Source organism: Phascolarctos cinereus, unplaced genomic scaffold, assembly GCF_003287225.1.
Source record: "Phascolarctos cinereus isolate Bilbo 61053 unplaced genomic scaffold, phaCin_HiC Scaffold_5;HRSCAF=322, whole genome shotgun sequence".
NCBI lineage: Eukaryota > Metazoa > Chordata > Mammalia > Diprotodontia > Phascolarctidae > Phascolarctos > Phascolarctos cinereus.
The window spans coordinates 463,887,797-463,906,712 of record NW_027555958.1 but is presented as its reverse complement, the minus strand read 5'-3'; the positions used below and the strand labels follow the sequence as shown (position 1 = coordinate 463,906,712).

At 44.0% G+C, this 18,916-nt stretch overlaps 1 protein-coding gene across 4 annotated transcripts in view; it reads right to left on the bottom strand.

Moving 5' to 3' along the window:
* Positions 1–18,916, bottom strand: part of ATG4C (autophagy related 4C cysteine peptidase) — an 83,791-nt gene that overhangs the window by 41,679 nt on the left and 23,196 nt on the right. For 3 of the 4 annotated variants that reach the window (XM_020993090.2, XM_020993093.2, XM_078156679.1), the window contains exons 2-6: positions 15,614–15,749; positions 12,036–12,119; positions 9,158–9,397; positions 4,963–5,281; positions 1,302–1,372 (exon numbers count right to left, since the gene is read on the bottom strand). In XM_020993090.2, the coding sequence (XP_020848749.1) occupies positions 1,302–1,372; positions 4,963–5,281; positions 9,158–9,397; positions 12,036–12,119; positions 15,614–15,689 (790 nt within the window). In that variant the 5' untranslated portion in view covers positions 15,690–15,749. The remainder of the gene's footprint in view (positions 1–1,301; positions 1,373–4,962; positions 5,282–9,157; positions 9,398–12,035; positions 12,120–15,613; positions 15,750–18,916) is intronic. The other variant, XM_020993091.2, reaches the window with a different exon arrangement.

The following is an 18,916-nucleotide window of genomic DNA, read 5'->3' as shown; positions in this document are numbered from 1 at the left end:
TGAATGCCAATATTGTAACAGCCCTTTGAGAGGAAGGAGAGGAAGGGAACCAAGGCCAAGCTACCAGAGGACAAAGCAGAAGAAAGCAGGCTCCTAAAGGACTCAAGAGTGGCCTTTCTGACCCTGATAAGGGAGAAGTCAGAGAGCTCCAGAGCCAAGGAAGGAAGCCTGAGAGCGTTCAGCGCAGAGCAAAGTGGCACACAGAGTAGCCCCTATTCCAATTTTGGCTGCAGTCACGCATATCTAGAACCCAGAACAAGGGAGCCAACAGAGCTGAGGCTGACCACTGTGGTGAAGCCAGAACCACTGTCTTGTGCTAGGAAAGCTGCTCACAGGATGGAACATCCACAGGAGAATGCCAGGAAGGAGAGGCCACACGAGGCCTGGCTGAAGCATCAAGGGACCCGATTCTACCTCTGAATATTTATCTGAAGGGTTATCACCCTTCAGGGGTGGTATAATAATCAGATTCCTTCTGTTTGGCACCCAAGGGCAAAACCAGACACAATCAGTGGGATTTGTAGAGGCAGATTTTAGCTCACTATAAAGACAACCTGTCCAAAAATGCAGCTGATGGCTTCAGGAGTCACTGGAAGACTTTACTCATCAGAAGGAGTTTGCTCTAGGACCGCCTACAACCTCAGACCGAGGAGCCTCAGGGCCACGTCTGCTCTACTCTGAACATCATAAAGCACAGCACAAGCACCCAAAACCACACATGATGAATGATACTTAGCTTTTAGGATATTCAAATGTATTGAAGGCATTAATATTATTCTTGGGGAAAAAAAATAACTGTATGGGGTATCTACATTTGGACTTTTTTTTAAAATTTTCTCAGGAAATCAAGGCATCTATTTCAACCCCAATAAAATTCTAAAATATTTTTTTTGATTAACAATTAAATAAAAAATAACACAGCAAGTAGGAAGCATATGATACAGTCATAGCAAGATCTTACTGCCAAACCACAAAACACAACTCTTTGAAAGATGATGTCAGAATACTTTTTCTTTCCTAAAAACCATTATCTTGGTGAAAAGTTACCTGGCAAATGTTTTTCCTAGATAGATAATAAATACATATTTTAATGTTAAGCTTCCATGAGGGAAATTAATGTTACAATATTGACTTTTTTAATCAATAAAAATTTCCTGAATGTAGACTATGTATGAGGCACTAAGATAGAGCATCCCTTCCCTCAAAGAGCCTACAAATGTTCTAGGGAACTCAAGCTTTAAAACACATGAAAAACTGAATAAGCCAATTTGACAAAGGCTAGAATGAACTGGCCTACCCACCTGTACAATCCTGAGCAACGTAAATTGTTATTCCTTGTAAATCAGGCTGTCTCGCCTCTTCAACTGCTTTTCTATAAAATAAGAGCAAACATGTGATTCTCCTTTAAAACATTAAACAGAATTTTCAGGCAGGAACCAAAGACCACTTAAACACAACCAGTCCAGAGTTTTCATTTCTGGCAGAGCGCAAGACGGCCGCCTGAGCAGGACGGCCACCTGCGTGAGACTGAGCACTTCCCAGAGCCTCTCTCGGCCACGGCGTCTCCATCGGTAAAGGAAGGATAGGAACAGACCTCACCTCCCAGTGTCATTATTACACACTAGAGTACTTTTCAAATACCTTCTGATCACTTTAGGTTATCATCCAAATGTATTCAAATGCAACAAACATTGTTTAAGTTCCTACTCTGTGCAAAGTAAACAATACCAAAATTCATTTCAAAGGAGTTAAAATACCACACACTAAACGATTCAAAGGACAGCTGATCTAATTTCCTGCACTAACAACACCGAGTGCTGCTCCAAAAACCTGTGGTACAGACATAAGCACAGGTTCTCAAAGGCCCTGCCAACAGAACATGAACTCTAGGAGGGTCTACCATGTTAAAAAAAAAAAAGGCTTTGCGCATGGTCCTGGAGACAAATCAGGGCTGCTTCCCAAGGTCAGAGCCAGGACACTGGCCGTGGTGCTGAATTTTTTGCCCATAACAGCTCATAAACCAAAGACCGATAAAAATGAGTTGCTATGGCTCCCTTAGTCAACATTGAAAGGGATGTGCTGGCACAGAAGAGGTCAGAGGGTGCTAAGAAACCCAGCTGTTGCACCCTGCACAAACTTTAACTTGGCTGTCAATCTACAGAACATAAAGAGAGCTTGGATAACATCAACAGGAAGACTTTTCAGAAGGAGCCTCAATCTCTCTCTAGGGCTACTTTCCTTATGAAGCTTGTCACAACTTGCACACCTTCAGCTGGAAACTCGCCTTGTCAGGTCGTAAGGATTCCTGAAGAAATTTTTAAAATATGGCTTCTGCTTGTACTGTGCTTGTCCAGTGATCAGTGAGTACAGGAAATGAATCCCATTCATCTTGACATTCTCACTGTAAACAAAACCAGAACGAAAAAGGAAGCTGCAGCTAGACGGAAGGGCCAGACTACTAGTTCTCCTTCAAGAGGTGAGCGAAGAACCAGGTAGAGGGGGCTTCACAGTGTCCAAAGGCAGCAAAAAATCTCATTCTGGGGGACATCTGGTCATCTCATATTCAATGCTCATAGGAATCAGCAAGAAAGACCACCAAGAAAATAACGTCGGTGTGTATGCAGTGCTTTAAGGTTTGCCAAGTGCTTCAAAAATGTGATCTCATTTAATCCTCGCAACAACCTTGGGAAGCAAGAACCACTGTTATCTTCATTTTACAGATGAGGAAACTGAGGCAGACAGTGGGTAAGTGGCTCACCTTGGGTCACACAGCTATGAAGTATTTAAGAATTATTGGTAGGAAAATTCTACAAAAAACTTCAAAAGACCCTCCAAATTAAATTAATATAAACTTTGATACTTGGCGGCTTTGATATAAACATGGAAATAAGCAAGGATGGCAAAAAAATATACATCAAAAAGCATAAGTCAGGAATAATGAATGAGTTGGATTCAGGAGGACCTGAGTTCAAATCCAACCTCACACACTCGACACTTACTATCTGTGTGACCCTGGCCAAGTCACTTAATCCCAATTGCCTCATTAAAAAAAAAAAAAGCATGAGAGACTCAAAAGACGCGTGGACTCTCCTGAAGCCTTAGATTACTACGTCAGGATATAGATTTATTAAAAAAGGAGGGAGAGAAGGAAGAGGATGGGAAGAAGGGAGGAGGGGACAGAAGAGAATGAGGAAAGGGCAGAAGAAAGAAGAAGGAGAAGGAAGGGGGGAGGGGGAGGAGGAGGAGGAGGAGAGGCGAAAGGGAAGAGGAAGAAGAGAGGAGGAGGGAGAAGAAACATTAGTCCAGCAATCAGTCTGCCTCAAGGGGACGAGACGCTTCTGGTTCATCAGTGCCCAGCTGGCAGGGAGCAAAGTCTACCAATTACTCCCAAGCTACAAAGGCGTCGGCCTTGGGACCAAGAGTGGCATGGACGTGTGTGGCCACGGTTGTGGATGCTGACAATCTACTTACTAGGTTGGCTACAGCGCAATGAATTTGGGGCTGAACCCAATCTCTCTCCAACACCACTCGGAAAGCATCCATTCCAATGGCATCAGAGATCTTTGAGGCATAGAAACGAGAAAGGAAATACGCATCTGTATGGAGTACACATCCACATTAGATCTGCAGTCTTTCCCCAAAGCTCTTTTAACAGCAACTGTATTTTTAAAATTTATTCAGGAACCCTTATGACCTGAAGAGGTGAGTTTCCAACTGAAGGTATACAAGCTGTGACAAGATTCACATGGGAAATAACCATAAAGAGAGACTGGTCAACTCCCCAAAAGTATTTCTAGTGATGTTATCTAGGTTATCTTTATTTTCTATAGATTAAACTAGGTTCTAAGAGATATGTGCTACAGGCTCTGCTGTCATAATGAGAGGAAGGCCTGGAGGGTAGAAACGAGCCTTAAGAATTACTAGACTTTTCATAAATCCTGTGCCAACTTGGGAATAATAAACATCACTTGATTATTATGCTGATGAAACAAAAACTAGACAACAGGAGCTAATCCTCCCATTTTAATGGTTTGGTCTGTAAAATGTCTAAGTGTAGGAAGCCATGAGTTAAGACTTAAGAAAAATTTTAAATTGATCGATGTGTCTAACTGGAATAATTTCCATCTGCACCTTGACCTCTTATACTTGGATGACATATCAATGATTCAGTTTATGACAATACTGGGACATGCACAGGACACCTAAGACCACGAAAAACAAAAAATCAAGTAGCATCCAAATAAATGGCACATAAAAGGCAAAGCACAGTGAAATCTGACTTTCGACTTTTTTTCGCCCACACTGAATGTCACAGACCCTTTGCTTTTACTATGATATAATTATAATATTAATAGTCCCATACATTTACAGTTCACAAGAATTTGATGTGTGCAAAGAGATGCTGAAAACATCAATTTCAGCTCTGACATTTCATTACACTATCAGTACATTACAGCCCCCAGGTTACAGTATTAAAAAAAAATCTAGAATGGCATGCGTGTTCCAAGGTTGAAAGAGTTGTTAGTTTTTAGAACATTTCAATAAGGCGCTCTATCGACTGAAAGCCCGAGCTTTAAAGAGACCTTGGCCATTTGCAACCAACAAGGGGGAAAGTGGCCTGTCTCAGTAAATAAACTGAGCAGGGCAGGAACTGGCATGCTAGACTGCAACTCGACTCACTTTCTCTGCTTTGCAAATAAAAAGAATTCTTTATGGTGATGTCTTACAACTGTTAAAAATTAAAAGCTCTACTGCATCTGGAGGAAAACTCCTACTATCCTCTCTCTCTCTCCCCCCTCCTCTTTCTCTCTCTCCCCTGCTTTCTCTCTCTCCCCATGTCTCTGTCTCTGTGTCTGCCTGTCTGTCTCTCTCCCTTCCTCCCCCCATCTCCTTCTCATCCCCTCAGCTGTCTGTCTGTCTGACAAGCTATTGCATATGAGGAGAATCTTAAGAGAACTTTACCTTAAAATGTGTGCAACAACAGCTGGCCCGTACCAGTCTCCAGCCGCTTTCCCAGACTTTTTCCCATACTCAATTAGCTGGTGCAAGCCAAAGCAGGCCAGTGGGGAGTCCCCGAACCATGAGATGATTTTCCTGTGGCAGATCTCATTTCTGCCTTCAACCTCGAAACTCCTCCTGCGTGTTTCTTTAAGAATGGATGGTGGGCCTCTCTCTCCCACAAGGGATGCTTCAAACGAGGCGGTGAGTTTTTTTACAGTGTGAGAAGTCCATGATTCAGAATCTGAGGTTTCAATGTCCAGTGCATCTGGCCAGGTCCAGGCTATAGCAGTTTCAAAAGGAAATGTTCATTTTTTAAACAACCAAATTTTAACAAAACTAAATAGAGACTAAGCCTATTAAAACCAATAACTGTACCTTGTATTGAGTAGACCATAATTTCCAAATTATACTTGCAACTATCTCTACCAACTATCTCCAGTTTTTTCTATCAAAAAGCAAAGCAGATGTAGCAAAAGAGTATAACAACATTTATGATATCTGCAAATAGCAAAACAGTTGTAAAAGAATGAGATTTTTCTGTACTTATAGATTAAACTTAAGGTTTGTTTTTTTTAAGATTTTCTTTTTCCAGAAAAAATTTATACAGGCATCATGATGAGGTAAACTTGAAAGAGACTCTGGCCAGGAGTGAGGAGATCTGAATTCTGGCTACATGTATCCCAACTCTACCCCCAATGTTTGACCTTGAATGACTCACAACCTCTCTGGGTATCAGTTAGGGGAACGGACCAGATCAGGGGTTCTTAATCTGGGATTTACAGCGTCCATGAACTTGGATGGGAAAAAATGTTTAGCACTGCCTTCTATTAACTAAAAGCCCAGTTCTGAGCATGGGTCCCCAGGTTTCACCAAACTCCCACAGGGGCCCACGCCACAGAAAAGGATAAGTGTCTCCGGATGCCTATGCTCTCCAAGCTCCCTCCCACCTCTCATGTTCTAGTAACTCCCATCTTGGGAACAGAGTAACTCTCTATTTCTTTATCCTAACTCCCAAGTGAAAGTCTTCAATCTTGGTTGTAGAAGACAGATAATGAAACACGCCTCACTCTTCTCAGTTGAGAGAGGCCAGACAACAACCATGGAATGTTACGTAAGCTGTCAGGGGAGTTGTACTTAACTACTTTCCCATAAGGAAGAGATGTATGGACAAGGAAGTTTGAGGAAGTGATTGCAGTATAAAAAACACATTAAAAAAATACTAAGTCCGCAAAGGCCTAAATACAACATATAAAACTTGGCCATGACGAGCTACAGTAGAGTAACAAGCATACATTTCATTCCAGGTTGACAAAATGAGTCACGGAAGCTGAAAGTCAACCCATCAGAACCTTAAGAAATCATTCAGGGGCAGCTAGGTGGTGCAATGGATAGAGTACCAGCCCTGAAGTCAGGAGGACCTGAGTTCAAATTCGGCCTCAGACCAAACACTTGACACTTACTAGCTGTGTGACCCTGGGCAAGTCACTTAACCCCAATTGCCCCTTAAAAAAAAAAAGAAAGAAAGAAAGAAAGAAATCATTCAGTACTGGCCCACCATAGCTAAATTGCCTCAGAATAATATAAAGATTTTCAAAGAAAATCATTTTACCACTTCCTTTCCTAAACTATCATATTATTTTAAAACCCTTCTATTAGCAAAATCATAGAAATTATTCTTCATACTGAAGCCTTATGAAACATATATACATTATATACATACATATATATGTATGTGTGTGTGTATACACACATACACACAGTCTGTAGACACATGTAATTTAAAAGTTTAAAAACAGTTCACCAACACATGCTTTGGTAAGTAAATATTAGAGCTACATAATCAGATAATGTAGTTACCCTAAAAAAGATGAACTATGAGCTTGGTTCATCTTTTTTAGGATAACTACATTATCTGATTATATAGCTCATGACTAACCTATGAATCATATCTCAAAGTTTAATAGTTAAAAAAAATCAGTATTACAGTAGATAATTATGAAATAAATCAATCCAAAATATACCTCATTTAGGTAGGAAAGCTTCTAAACTAGCCAAAATATCATAGGAAAAAAACATTTTAAAGTTAAACTACCATGTAACATCTTTGAGAGCCACTACAAATCATAGAGGCTTCCTAAATTCTGAAGATGGGTTAGGAATTTAATCATGAAAAGGTTGGTGATTAAGGCATCTTTGCATACAATTAACAAGAAAAATGGAAATCACTTAAAAGTAAATGTGCTACAAAAACAACAATGCTTTAAAGCCAATGGGGGACAGAGACAGTGAGAGGCAGGGCCCTAGGGCTTCACTGAACTGTGTATTTCTCTACAATTTATACTTGTAGAGTATCTAGAGGCACCTGCCCAAGGTCACACAGCCAGGATGGTCAGAGCCAGGGCTTGAACCCAGGTCTTTCTAACTCTGCAGCCAGGTCTCTCTGGCCACTTTCACAAAGTCTCTCTTTTAAAAAAAAAAATGGAAAATGGCTGTTTGGGAAAATGAGATATGTGAACAAAGCCCAAAGGGGGCGCACGGGGGATGTGAGCTGGCAGCTGCCCGTGACCATTGAGGCCTGGCACACAAGCAGTGGGATAAAAGATAACACCCAGGAAATGTACAATCTGAAGAGGACATGGCTGGTTGGACAGGAAGGACAGCGAGCCTGAGGGCCACCCCAAAGCCCTGGAAGAAGGCCCCAGCATAGAGCCAAGAGCCAGGGATGGGCTGCTATCTGCAGAGGAAGTGGGAGGACACGTCCATCACAGACACAAGGGAAGACTGGAAAAAAAAGCCATACATCAGCTGAGCTATGACATAGCAGGCACCATAAAAGAGTAAGTGTTATGAATCTATTATTGAGAACTCCTGACTAGCAATCTGATTAACCTTGTGGGAAAGGATCAGAAGTTAGGCTTCCACAGCAGAACAAGGGGATTCTGAGGAGGCTTCCAAGATCTCGTGGATAGCCCCTCAACCAATCAGAAAGTGCCCCAGACACTCTGCAAAACAACTAGTTCCTTAAGAAAAGAGCCCCAGAGGCTAAACCAGTTGCAACCCATTGGGGTCAAGGATGGGGCAAAGGCTTTTCTCCAGTGCACACGCTTAATCAGCTTACTGAATATTAACTGACAAACCCTGAGGGCAGAGACAGCCGCCATTTTTGAACATGGGGTGTATGATCCAGGAAGGGTTAACATGACAAGGAGGAACATGGGATGGGTGGTTCAGGAAGAGTGTAACCCAAAATGACTTGATCCAACCCCAGCTCAGATGGGAGGAGGATGGATTTTACTCATCATTTAAAAGTTGACTCTACTTCTGCACTGCTGTGTACATGCCACGAGGGTGAGGTGCACCCGCTTCTAGAAGCGGAATAAAGGCTTTCCTTCACACATTCCTGTAGTAGAGGTTTTTGTTTCAGATTTTTCTAACAACCTCAATTACATAACAGGCAGATAACAGAAAATGTGGTGCAGAAAAGTCTAAGTGCCTAACTGCTCAATACCTCTGCTGCTCTCCCAGCACCTGGACGCGAGGGAGCAGGAAGGAGAGGGGGACGAGTCCAACTGGAAGACCTGGGCTTGGCTCATTCCTGGTGGAGGGAACCCAGAAGCCTTGTATGAACTGAAGGAAGCAGAACCAGGAAAACCATATATCCACGGATGAGAGAAAGACAAAGAGAGGAGATGAGAAATAGGTGGGGAGGGGACAGAGAGAAAGTGGATAGAGAAGGGATAAAGTGACAGAGACAGAGGAGAGAGAGAGACAGAGAGAGACAGAGAGAAGAGAGACATAGAAAGAGAGGGTGGGGGACTGTGGGAGAGAAATGCTGTATATGCCGTTAGAAGTGGTCAATGCTTCAGCTGTTTCTGCTAAAAATTTTTCTTTATTACCAGGAAAAATATTGGGGGTTAACCAGAAATACAGTGAAATTTTTAAAAAGACTTAGATAAAAAAAAATTTAAGAGGAAGGCAGTAGGGACAAGGAATACCACAAATTGAACTTACCTGACCCCAGGTGGGGCTTGATAGTAAATTCAGTTTGCTGTAGCAGGAAGTCCAGGAAATAACCCTCAGGGAATGTTAATGCCCTGGCTAAAAAGTATAGGGAGTTCACACAAGAACAGGAACAATTAAAGCGACATCACTTTACCTCGGCCAAGGAAATGGAGGACGAGCCCTTGGGCCAAGAGCATCTGGCCAGTTCTCAAGGTGCAGCCCCACCCACAGTCTGTGGTCAAGGCAGAGCCCTCAATTTGGGGAAATTCTTCTCTGTAGGTCAGCCATATTCTAGAAATGAAATCTCTACGAAACTCTTCTACATTCCCAGAAATGACTACATGGTCATTTTCTACTGGCCATCTTGATCTGACAGGTGCCGTTTCATTTTCTTCTGTAAGACAAAAGCAAGCAGATCATGCTCCACCTGGGCCCCGCCTCATGATGAGGAGTGCCAGGGCCTGAGGGCAGGCAGCAGAGCCTCCCCCTCACCCCCACCCTCCAAGAACACCACTGATTCAAATGCCGTTCTTCCCCATGGCCAGCACTGAGTAACTGTGGAACATCACGAAAGCCATGTAGCCTTTACAAACCAAGTATCTGTAGGAATCGTATCATCTGCCCTCCTGACTGCTGTGAGACACTGTAAACAAAAGTGTTTTGTAAACTGTAAGGCTTTCTATAAACACAAAACATTATGATGAATTTCATGATCAGGAGTAATTATTACTATTGGTTTACTTCATTTCATATATCATCCACTCTGAGATGACAGGAAGTCACCTCAATCATTGGTTCATGACACAGAAACTGGTCCGCCCTGATAAGCCTTTTGTAAATGAAATACAGTAAGTTTTCAATGTGTCACACTGTGCTTATGTCATGAATGCTCACACTAAAATTTTTAAATCCATCACCGTAGGCTACAGTGTAATATGAGTAATGCCAAGTCATCACCCCATTCTTTGGTGTCCAAAGATGATCTGTTCATGGGCATTAGCCCCGAAGAGTCTTCTGAACTAAGGTGTTTGTGAAAATTATACTGGATTCCAGGGCAGACACAACTATAAAGAGAACTCCACCTTTATTCGACAACCTACAGAGTGCTGGCATGAAACAAGGTTACATCCGTCAGGCAGACAGCAAGGCTTCTTCAGTGTTACAGAAATGTCCTGTGAAAATCTAAACACAAAGGATTTCCTGCTCCTTCTCCAAACAGTTCTACCAGCAGAGCACGAGAGACTAATTACCCTGAGCTTCCATGACTTCCTCCTCCAGCACTCTTGATCCAGTCATACTGGCCTCCTTCCTGTTCCTGCATCCACCAGCAGGCTCTCCTCCCCCAACACCTAAAATGCAGCATCTCGTGGTCCCCGGCCATCCTCTCCCCTCCTGGGAGGCCCACCAGGTACACACCCTTCCCCAGAAGCATGATCTGGACATATCTGCCACTGCTCCAACAAGGGCTGTGCCCATCTGCTCCCCTAGGACCCAGCTCATTGTCCCCACTGCTTTCTACACCAAAGGGCCCTTCTTGGCATCCTGGACAAATGGTCTTTCATCTCTGTGGGTTTTGTGGCTCAGTCTCCTTCACTGTCTACACTCCCCACTCAGCCTCCACAAGAATGTCATCCTGGAGGCAAGGACTACTTCTGCTTTTGTATTTGGAGCCTCAGGGCTTGGCATGTGCTTGCTAGGCTCACAGTAGGCGCTTCCTCAATGCCTTCACTTCTGTCTCTCTACTCACTTCCACTTCTAGGAATCCTCCACTGCATTTCCAGCTCAGTTCAACAGCTGCCTCCCACAAGGTATTTTTTCTGGGGTCCAGCCCTCAGTTATTAGGCCCTCCTTCCCATCCCAGCCCTTGTATAAGTGTGTGCTGACTTATCTGTCTACGCACTGTCTCCCCCAGTTGCAGGTAGCTGCCTTGGTTTTCAAGTGTCCCAGCACCTAGCATACTAGCACACAGTAGGCTCTTCATAAATCTGCTAATTTAAATTGCTGAATTCAACAATACAAAACCTCCTTGATGGAATTCACAGCAACATAAAAGAGACCGGTGAAGCCACTGCAAAAACTAGCCAGATTAAAAATGCACATTGCTCCGATAATGACATGCATTTGGACAAGGGCCCATCTAATTAGTCCATCAGTATGTGTATCTTGGATAAGCACTCCAGATGGAGAATAAACTGAGTCCAGAATTGAGCAGGAAAAGGACATGTGGCTTGACTTCCCTTGGGAAATTCTGAAGTACCTCCAATGGCTCCAAAGGCCCCACTACCACAAAGCCCTTTCTCATTAACATCAGCATTGTCCAGGGAACATTCAGAGGCTGTGGATCCCCAAGGGCTAGGGGAAGATGGAGAGCATCAACGGGGCCAAAAGCTGCAGAGAGGGCAATGGCAGAAGAGACTCTATGAGCTGGCAATTGAGAGGTAATTGATGACTCCGGAGTTTCAGATGAATGAGACTGGAAACCAGATTGCAAAGGTTCAAGAAGTCAATCAAAGACGATTTGCCATGAGCTTTCTCTACATCTCCCAGGCCCTTGACAATATTCCCCCCACACACTCTTCTCCTTTACTCCAAGACGTCATACTGGCAGGCTCCCTCAAACACTCTAATCTCAACGTGGCTTCTTTTGTGTAGTCTTCCCCATTAGACTGTAAGCTCCCTGAGGACAGGCACTGTCTTTCTTACTTGTAGCTCCAGCACTCAGCACAGTACCTGGTGCACAGGAGGTGCTTAATAAATGTTTACTGACCACTGGATACAAAGGAAACAAGACTTGGTCCCTACCCTCTGGTCTATCGTCCGGGTGGAGAAAAGAGAATACGTTTGAAATGGAAGCAAACAGAAGAGGGCAGCATGTCAGTAAGAGCAAGCTGCTGTTGATGAAGAGTGTAACTACTCAAGAAGACAGGCCAAAACCAAATTAGGGAACAATAAAAATAGCATAAGATAAGTAAATATTCACTATTAATTTCTGGATAAAATTTCGAAGCTGTTCACAAATTTTGGACTCTCACCTTCAGACTTGAAATGATAACATTTTCCCAGCAATAACACTGGTGAATTTCTGCTGAAATACGTCTTTGTTTTCAACACCCAGCCTAAAGAAAGAAAAAAAGAATGCTTCATCATGAAAACATGGCGATGAAAAATTACAAAAGCATTTTTCTCTGCCCAACTCCACGATATTAACTGACAGTTATCACTGTATGTGTGAGAAGGAGGGAAAACATTTCAACACAAATCAAAACAAAAGTCTTTTGTGCTTATTCATCTTCACTAAAATCAAGTGTTCTAAAGAAAGACACATTGTTATCAACAGAGAGAAAATGGTAGACAAATAATTGTGCCTCCTGTAGAAAGGGCTGGAGAACTCAGAATTCTCGACTAAGCCGCATTCCAGTGAAGTATTTTGGGGCACAAAGGGATTGAACGAGCTGTCCAAGACAAACAGCTGACACCAGTCCCTCAGTGTGGGCACGATTCTCTCATCCCGCAGCACAGTCTGCCCAGCTCCCACCCAAGGGTGCCCCACGAGACTATCCCCTGCAGCGCCTGTAAGCATCCCTGCCCCCATCCCTGTATCGCTTCAACACAGCCCGCCAACTCCCTAGCCAGCTCTCCCCACCCTCTCCACTGGCACCCCTCGAATTCCTGCCCCACAACGAACAACCTTCCCGTCCCTGTGGGCCTGGTTTCTTTTCCTCTTGCCTCCCCTCTCTTCCCTCTAAGATCCAGCCACATTGGCCTGAGAAGACCAGCCTCCTTCTCCCCACAGACCTGCAATGCCTGCATAGACCTTCCCCCGTGCCTTGAAGGCCCCCCTTTTCCCTTCTCCCTTGGCCTCAAAATCCCCAGCTTCCTCTGAAACCTCCCGTTGGAGGGAGGCCTTCCCAGCCACCTTGGTCTCTTCCCTGACCCAGCCGTAGGCACCCCCCTCCAAGGCTCCTTTTCCTCTATCTACACATTAGCTTTGCACAGAGGAAGAAGCACGTCATAAACGCTCGTGATCCTCTTCCCATCGGCTTGCTCTCACTGCATCCCTGGCCATCCTTTCCAGCCCTGGCTGTGCCTTCGCTCCACGGCCCCAACATCCTGGACATTGCTCCTTGAACCTCACTATCATTTCCAGACTTGCCCCTTGCCACCGCCCCTTACAAACCCCTCCTCCTCTGGTGCTCACTCTGCCTCCCGGAGCCCCTGACTGCACGCTCCCTCTCCTCCTCATCCCTGCCCTTCACCAGCCAAGCCCCCCCAGCTCCTCAATCTTCTCAATCCCACAAACAATTCCTCCTCTCCATCTCAGCCACAGTGACACCCTAGAGCTCATCATTACCCACAAATACTCCATTCTCTGATGAAAGTCTCTGACATTCCTCCTTCGGACCCTAACCTTTCCCCGCGCCTGACCCCTCCTCAGCCTCTTCCTCACCCTCACTGAGACCCCGAAACCCTCCGCCTCCCACCGCCTCCTAACGTCTCTCTCCCTTCTGATTTCACTTCCCTTTATAATCTCAACCCCATAATCACCCAAGTCAGCTCAGCTCCACACTCTCTTCTATTTGCTAATCCCTAGGCCCCTGTCCCATCACCGCTGAGCCCTTGCCAACACCAGCCCTGTGGGACTGCCACTCTCGACCTCCTCTGGTCCGGCTTGGGTGCTGCTAACCCGAACTGGAGGAAGTCACAGAAGCGTGCTGACTAGGCACAATAAAAACTGTTACTTCACCTCACGGTGTCAAGTCTCCCTCCGACAGCCTCCATCACGCCCCACGGAAGTCGTCCAAACATCCTCTTTGCTCCTCAGCCTCCCCTCCGTCTCGCCTTCCACCGAGGGCCTTGCCTCTCACTTCACTGAGAACGCTGAGCCCATCCATGAGTTCCTTCTCCTTTTCTCAAACAACCAACAAGCACTTATTAAATGCTTACTAGGCGCCAGGCACTCAAAGCTCTGTGAAGTCAACTCCTGGGCTTCTCTTTTTCCCATCAGTCTCTGATAATGAGGCAGCCCTTCTTGCTGCCAAGGCCAACTGCTCTGCCTGTGTCCCTGAGGCCGCCCTCCCATCTCCTCCAACAGACGGGAATCTCTTCAACCGTCCCTCCTGGGCCTTCACCTTCTCCCTATTGCCCACAAATGTGACTGAGCCTCCTCAGTCCTAAAACAACCTTCCACAGTCCTTGCCACCCCATCAAACTATCATTTTCTCTTTCTTCCATTTGTCTGCCAAACTCCTAGGAAAAAACCACCTCCCCTCACTGCCTCCACTTCTTTCCTCCTGCTCCTCAGCACTTTACAATCTGGGTCTCAGAGTTACCAACAATGTCTTAAACACCAGCCCTCATGGTCTTTCCTCAGTCTTCATCCTGCGTCTGACCCTGCAGACTGCCCTCTCCTCCTGAAGACTCTCACAACACTGTTCTGCCCTGGTTCTCCTCTCCATCTCCTCAGCTGGTTCATCACCTACCTCCTCGGTCCTGACCGTGCAATCCCCAAGGCTCTGGCCAGGACCCTCATCTTTTCCAGCTCCATCCTCTGACTTGTCATCTCAACACAAATGGCTCACAGAGCTACATGTCTAATGCCAGTCTCTCCCACATGTTCCAAAGGCATCTCAAACTCAACATATCCCAAACCGAAGGCCTCCACTCCCTCCAATTCATTCCTCCTCCAAATAACCTACATCTGTCAAAGACATCATTCCTCGATGTTTCCAGGCTGGCAGCTGCCATGTTATTCATCAACCGCCAACGCTCACTGTTTCTACCTTCACAACCTCCCTTCTATGTACTCACACAGTCAGCCCTTAGCTCCGCCACCATCATTTCTCCTTGGCCTAATCCGATGGCCTCCTCTTTGGTGGCCCTGCCTCCAGTCTCTTCCCACTCCACTCCATCATCCCACACAGCTGCCCAAGGGATTTTCCCATAAGGCTCCCCCAAGACATTGCCTCCTCCTAGCTCTGCAGCTAGGTCTGTATATCTGTAGCTCTGGGCCTGACACAGCAGGAACCAGAGGCCCTTCAGCATCCCATGGGCCCTACTCCAAAACTTTAACGGGCCAGACAAATGTTAACTCTTCACTATCACCTCCCGGCCTTTTCTTAAAGATTTCACTAACTATGAAAGTCGCCACACTCCCACAGGGTCAACATTCCCCACCAGTAAACACTGTTCACAGAGGATCAGAGGAACATCCCTATGATGCTCCACCCCTGGGAACTTACAGAACAGTGAATCTCAGAGGAAAATGCCGTATGCAAATCGTTTTTAACTTGAAGTGGAACCTCAGTCAAACAATAAAAGCTAACATTTCCACGGCACTTGAAGGCTTCCAAAGCACCATCTTTACATACATTATCTCATCAGTTCTCACAATAGTCCTGTGAGGTTGGTTTTACAGATGGGGACACTGAGGATAGAAGAGTTTATGTGCCACATAGCTCATAAATGTCTGAGGGAAGACTCAAACTCAATTTCTTCCTGAGGGAGAGCCCAGCTCTTCATCTACTTGCTGGTTTGTTTAGAGAAGTTACAAATGGCATCCAAGATTTTCTTTCAGTTTAAATAATTTCACAGTAATGATAATGAGACTTACTGTATTTCATGTTGTTCCATGCTGACATAAATTTAGTTTTCAGCTTGTCAACTTCATCTGTCCCTGCGGCCTCCATGTTCAACTAGAGAGAAAGCCATCCCTTGGCTGCGTTCTCGGGTGGAGCTTGTTTATCCTCCTTCACACACACAAACACAAGAGATCAAAAATGCTCATAAACAAAAATCTAACACACGCGCGCGCACACACACACACACACACACACACACATCTACGCATACACACACACACAACCAAGCACCGTAGATGATGCCAACTGTCCCCATGATACTTCAATGGTAAACACAACTAGGAAAGGGGCTATCAAAAGCTTCAATTTATAGAAACAGAAAGTGATCATATGTTCTATGAATATTTAAGTAATGGAAATATTTAATTCCAAATACACAACAATAAAATTATCACATAAAGGCAAACAAAAAATCTCTTCCAATCGCTCTCGACTGCACAACAAACCTGGCGAGAGGTATACATACCCCACTCGGGGGCTCATGAGCTACCCACACTTTGATTTTATTTGTATTGAGAGAAGGCTACTGGAATCCCCATAAAAAATAAGATATTTTCAGAATGGAACCATTTACTTATGTGAAATAGATCACTGTTTCCATATGAATTTGAAACTTTTTTTTTAATGGAGGCATTTCCTCCCATTCCCAAACTCTCCATTGCAGAAACAGATGTGTAACACGGAGCAGATCTAACTTGTACAACACACCAGGGTCTGTGTGTGGCTCAGAGACAGAACCTCTCGGAGCTTTCAGAGGCAAGTCAGAGGCAAAACTAAGAATGAGGGATATATTTTGAAGGGAAAATAAATTACACCTGAGAATACTTGCAGTTCTTTGCAATAATACATAGTTTACTTTCCATGGAAAGAATATTTCACAGAACATTAACTTTTCAAGTTATAAAGATCTCTTCAAAAGTATTGATGAAATTATTTTTCTAACAATACACATTTTATTTTACAATGTGCATTTTAAAATGCTACTAATTATGTTTTTTTGTTTTGTCATAAAGTCCCTTTGTCTTGGCCTTAAAATAAGCCATCCATTTTGTAATAAAGTTGTTCATTCTAGTCAGTTTACAAATGTCAGCAATAGCAGCCCCTGCCTTTGCTCTCTCCCAATGCATATTTTCAAAGAAAGCTATTTGACTTAGTAGTCAAGGAAAAAGGAAAAAGAGGAAAAACAGAACAGAACAAAACCAAAGAATTGATTCACAGAAATCATCCTATAAATAGTCAATTTTCCACTTACATGACCTTACATGACCAGACTAATTACATAATGATTCATACTAGGTAAATGTTAGAGGATGATGATAGATAAAAATAATAATAAATAGCATGTATAGAGAACTTTTAGGTTTGCAAAATGGTTTACATATATTAACTCATTTCACAATAACTCTGTGAGGTAGTTGCAATTATTGTTTCCATTTTACAGATGGAGAAATTGAGGCAGAGAGGTTAAATGCCTTGCCCAGGATCACACAGTTAAGTGAGTGAGACTTGAACACAGTTCTTCCTGACGCCAAACTGGGCACCGTGCAACCTAAAGCCTAGGAGACAGAGCCAGGATCTGTAACTTCATTGGCAGAGGGCACTCTAGGGAAGAAGACCCCTCTACGAGTACAGGTCAGCAACTCCACTCTAACCTCATCCTAGAAACTTAGCTGGAGCATGGGAGGTGAGAAGCCTCTCTAGGTGCGGCGGGCCAGGAGGTGTCAGGGGTGCACAGGTACAGAGGATACTCACTCACTTTATTCCACCACCTGGATGTCTTCTGAGAAAACAGGCTGCTATAAAATGCTACAATTCAACAGCTTGGCCACTGAGGAGCTTGAGTGTTCAGATGTATAACTTAGGCACCAGAAACTTAGCCCAAACTGCAAACCATAGTCTCTACAATCCCTACCACAGGTTGGTCCAAAGATCACATGTAAATATGTTGTTTGGAACTTGCACGGGAAAACCCATTTTTCCAGACAAACAACGTTACCTGTTTTAGTTTGGGTCCCGGGCTAGCCCATAAAAGCCTATTTAAATGATCAGCTAACGCAGAAGAAAGCCTAGAAAACAATACTCCTAAAATGCCAGCAAGTAAATCAAGCATGAAAATTAAAATTAGTTAAAAATAGTTTTTTGTTCCTTTTGTGAATGCTGACACATGAGAAAAAACAAGTTTAACTAGAGCAAGATGAAAAGGTAGATGAAGACTTTGAGGAAGACTCTTCATATGACTTCTGGGTCCTTTCAAGAACATTAGAGGATAGCCCTGGTTCTTTGCCACCTCTATCTTCATTTGTAAAATGTTATCTTTGATATCAAAATAGCACTTCAGATGTTTATCACACATTCTGACCAAGGAAGATGGTTAATAGAATGTGTAAATACCAGAAAACCGATGGCCTGCAGCACTGCGTGCCTAAAATCTTCTGGAAGAGGAAAATCAGGGACTGAAACCTGGAGTAAGACAGGTCTGGAGACTGCTCCCACACAGCACCAGCAGCTCAGGGCGCTTGGGCTGCTGCTCTCCAGAAGAAAAGTGTGACAGCTGAGGTGGCTTCTGGGCAGGGGGGATTGTGGGGAGGGAAAGAGGACAGAAAGGAGGCAGGGAACAAACAGCCATTTATACAGAGAGAAGTGTTCCTAGATGGCACAGTGCATAGAGCGCTGGGCCTGGAATCAGGAAGACTCATCTTCCATACAGCCTCAGACACTTACTGGCAGTGTGACCCTGGGCAAGGCACTTCAACCTGTTTGCCTCAGTTCCTCATTTGTAAAATGAGCTAGAGAAAAAAATGGCAAACCACTCCAGTAACTTTGCCAAGAAAACCCTAAATGAGGTCACAAAGAGTCAGAAATGATGGAAAAAATGACTGAACAATGCACATATGCACATACATATATAACAGTATATATGCATGTACAACACATACATAACATATATGTATCTGTGTAACATGTATAACACATGTGTACATGTGTATATGCCTATGCACATGTGCACTGTGTGTATATACGCACACATGTAAACTGTTTATATGTCTTGGATACCAAACCCTTATCAGAGAAATTTCATACAAAGCTTTTGTTTTTGTTTTCCCATTCAACCATTTCCCTTCTTATTGTAGATTCATTCCTTTTGTCTGTGCAGCTTTTCGGTTTCATGGAATCACAGTTACCTATTTATCTTCTGTAACTTCCTCTAACCTTTGATTAAGTATATACATCTCCTCCCCACAGTGGCAGAACATGATCTCCTTCTCTTCTAACTT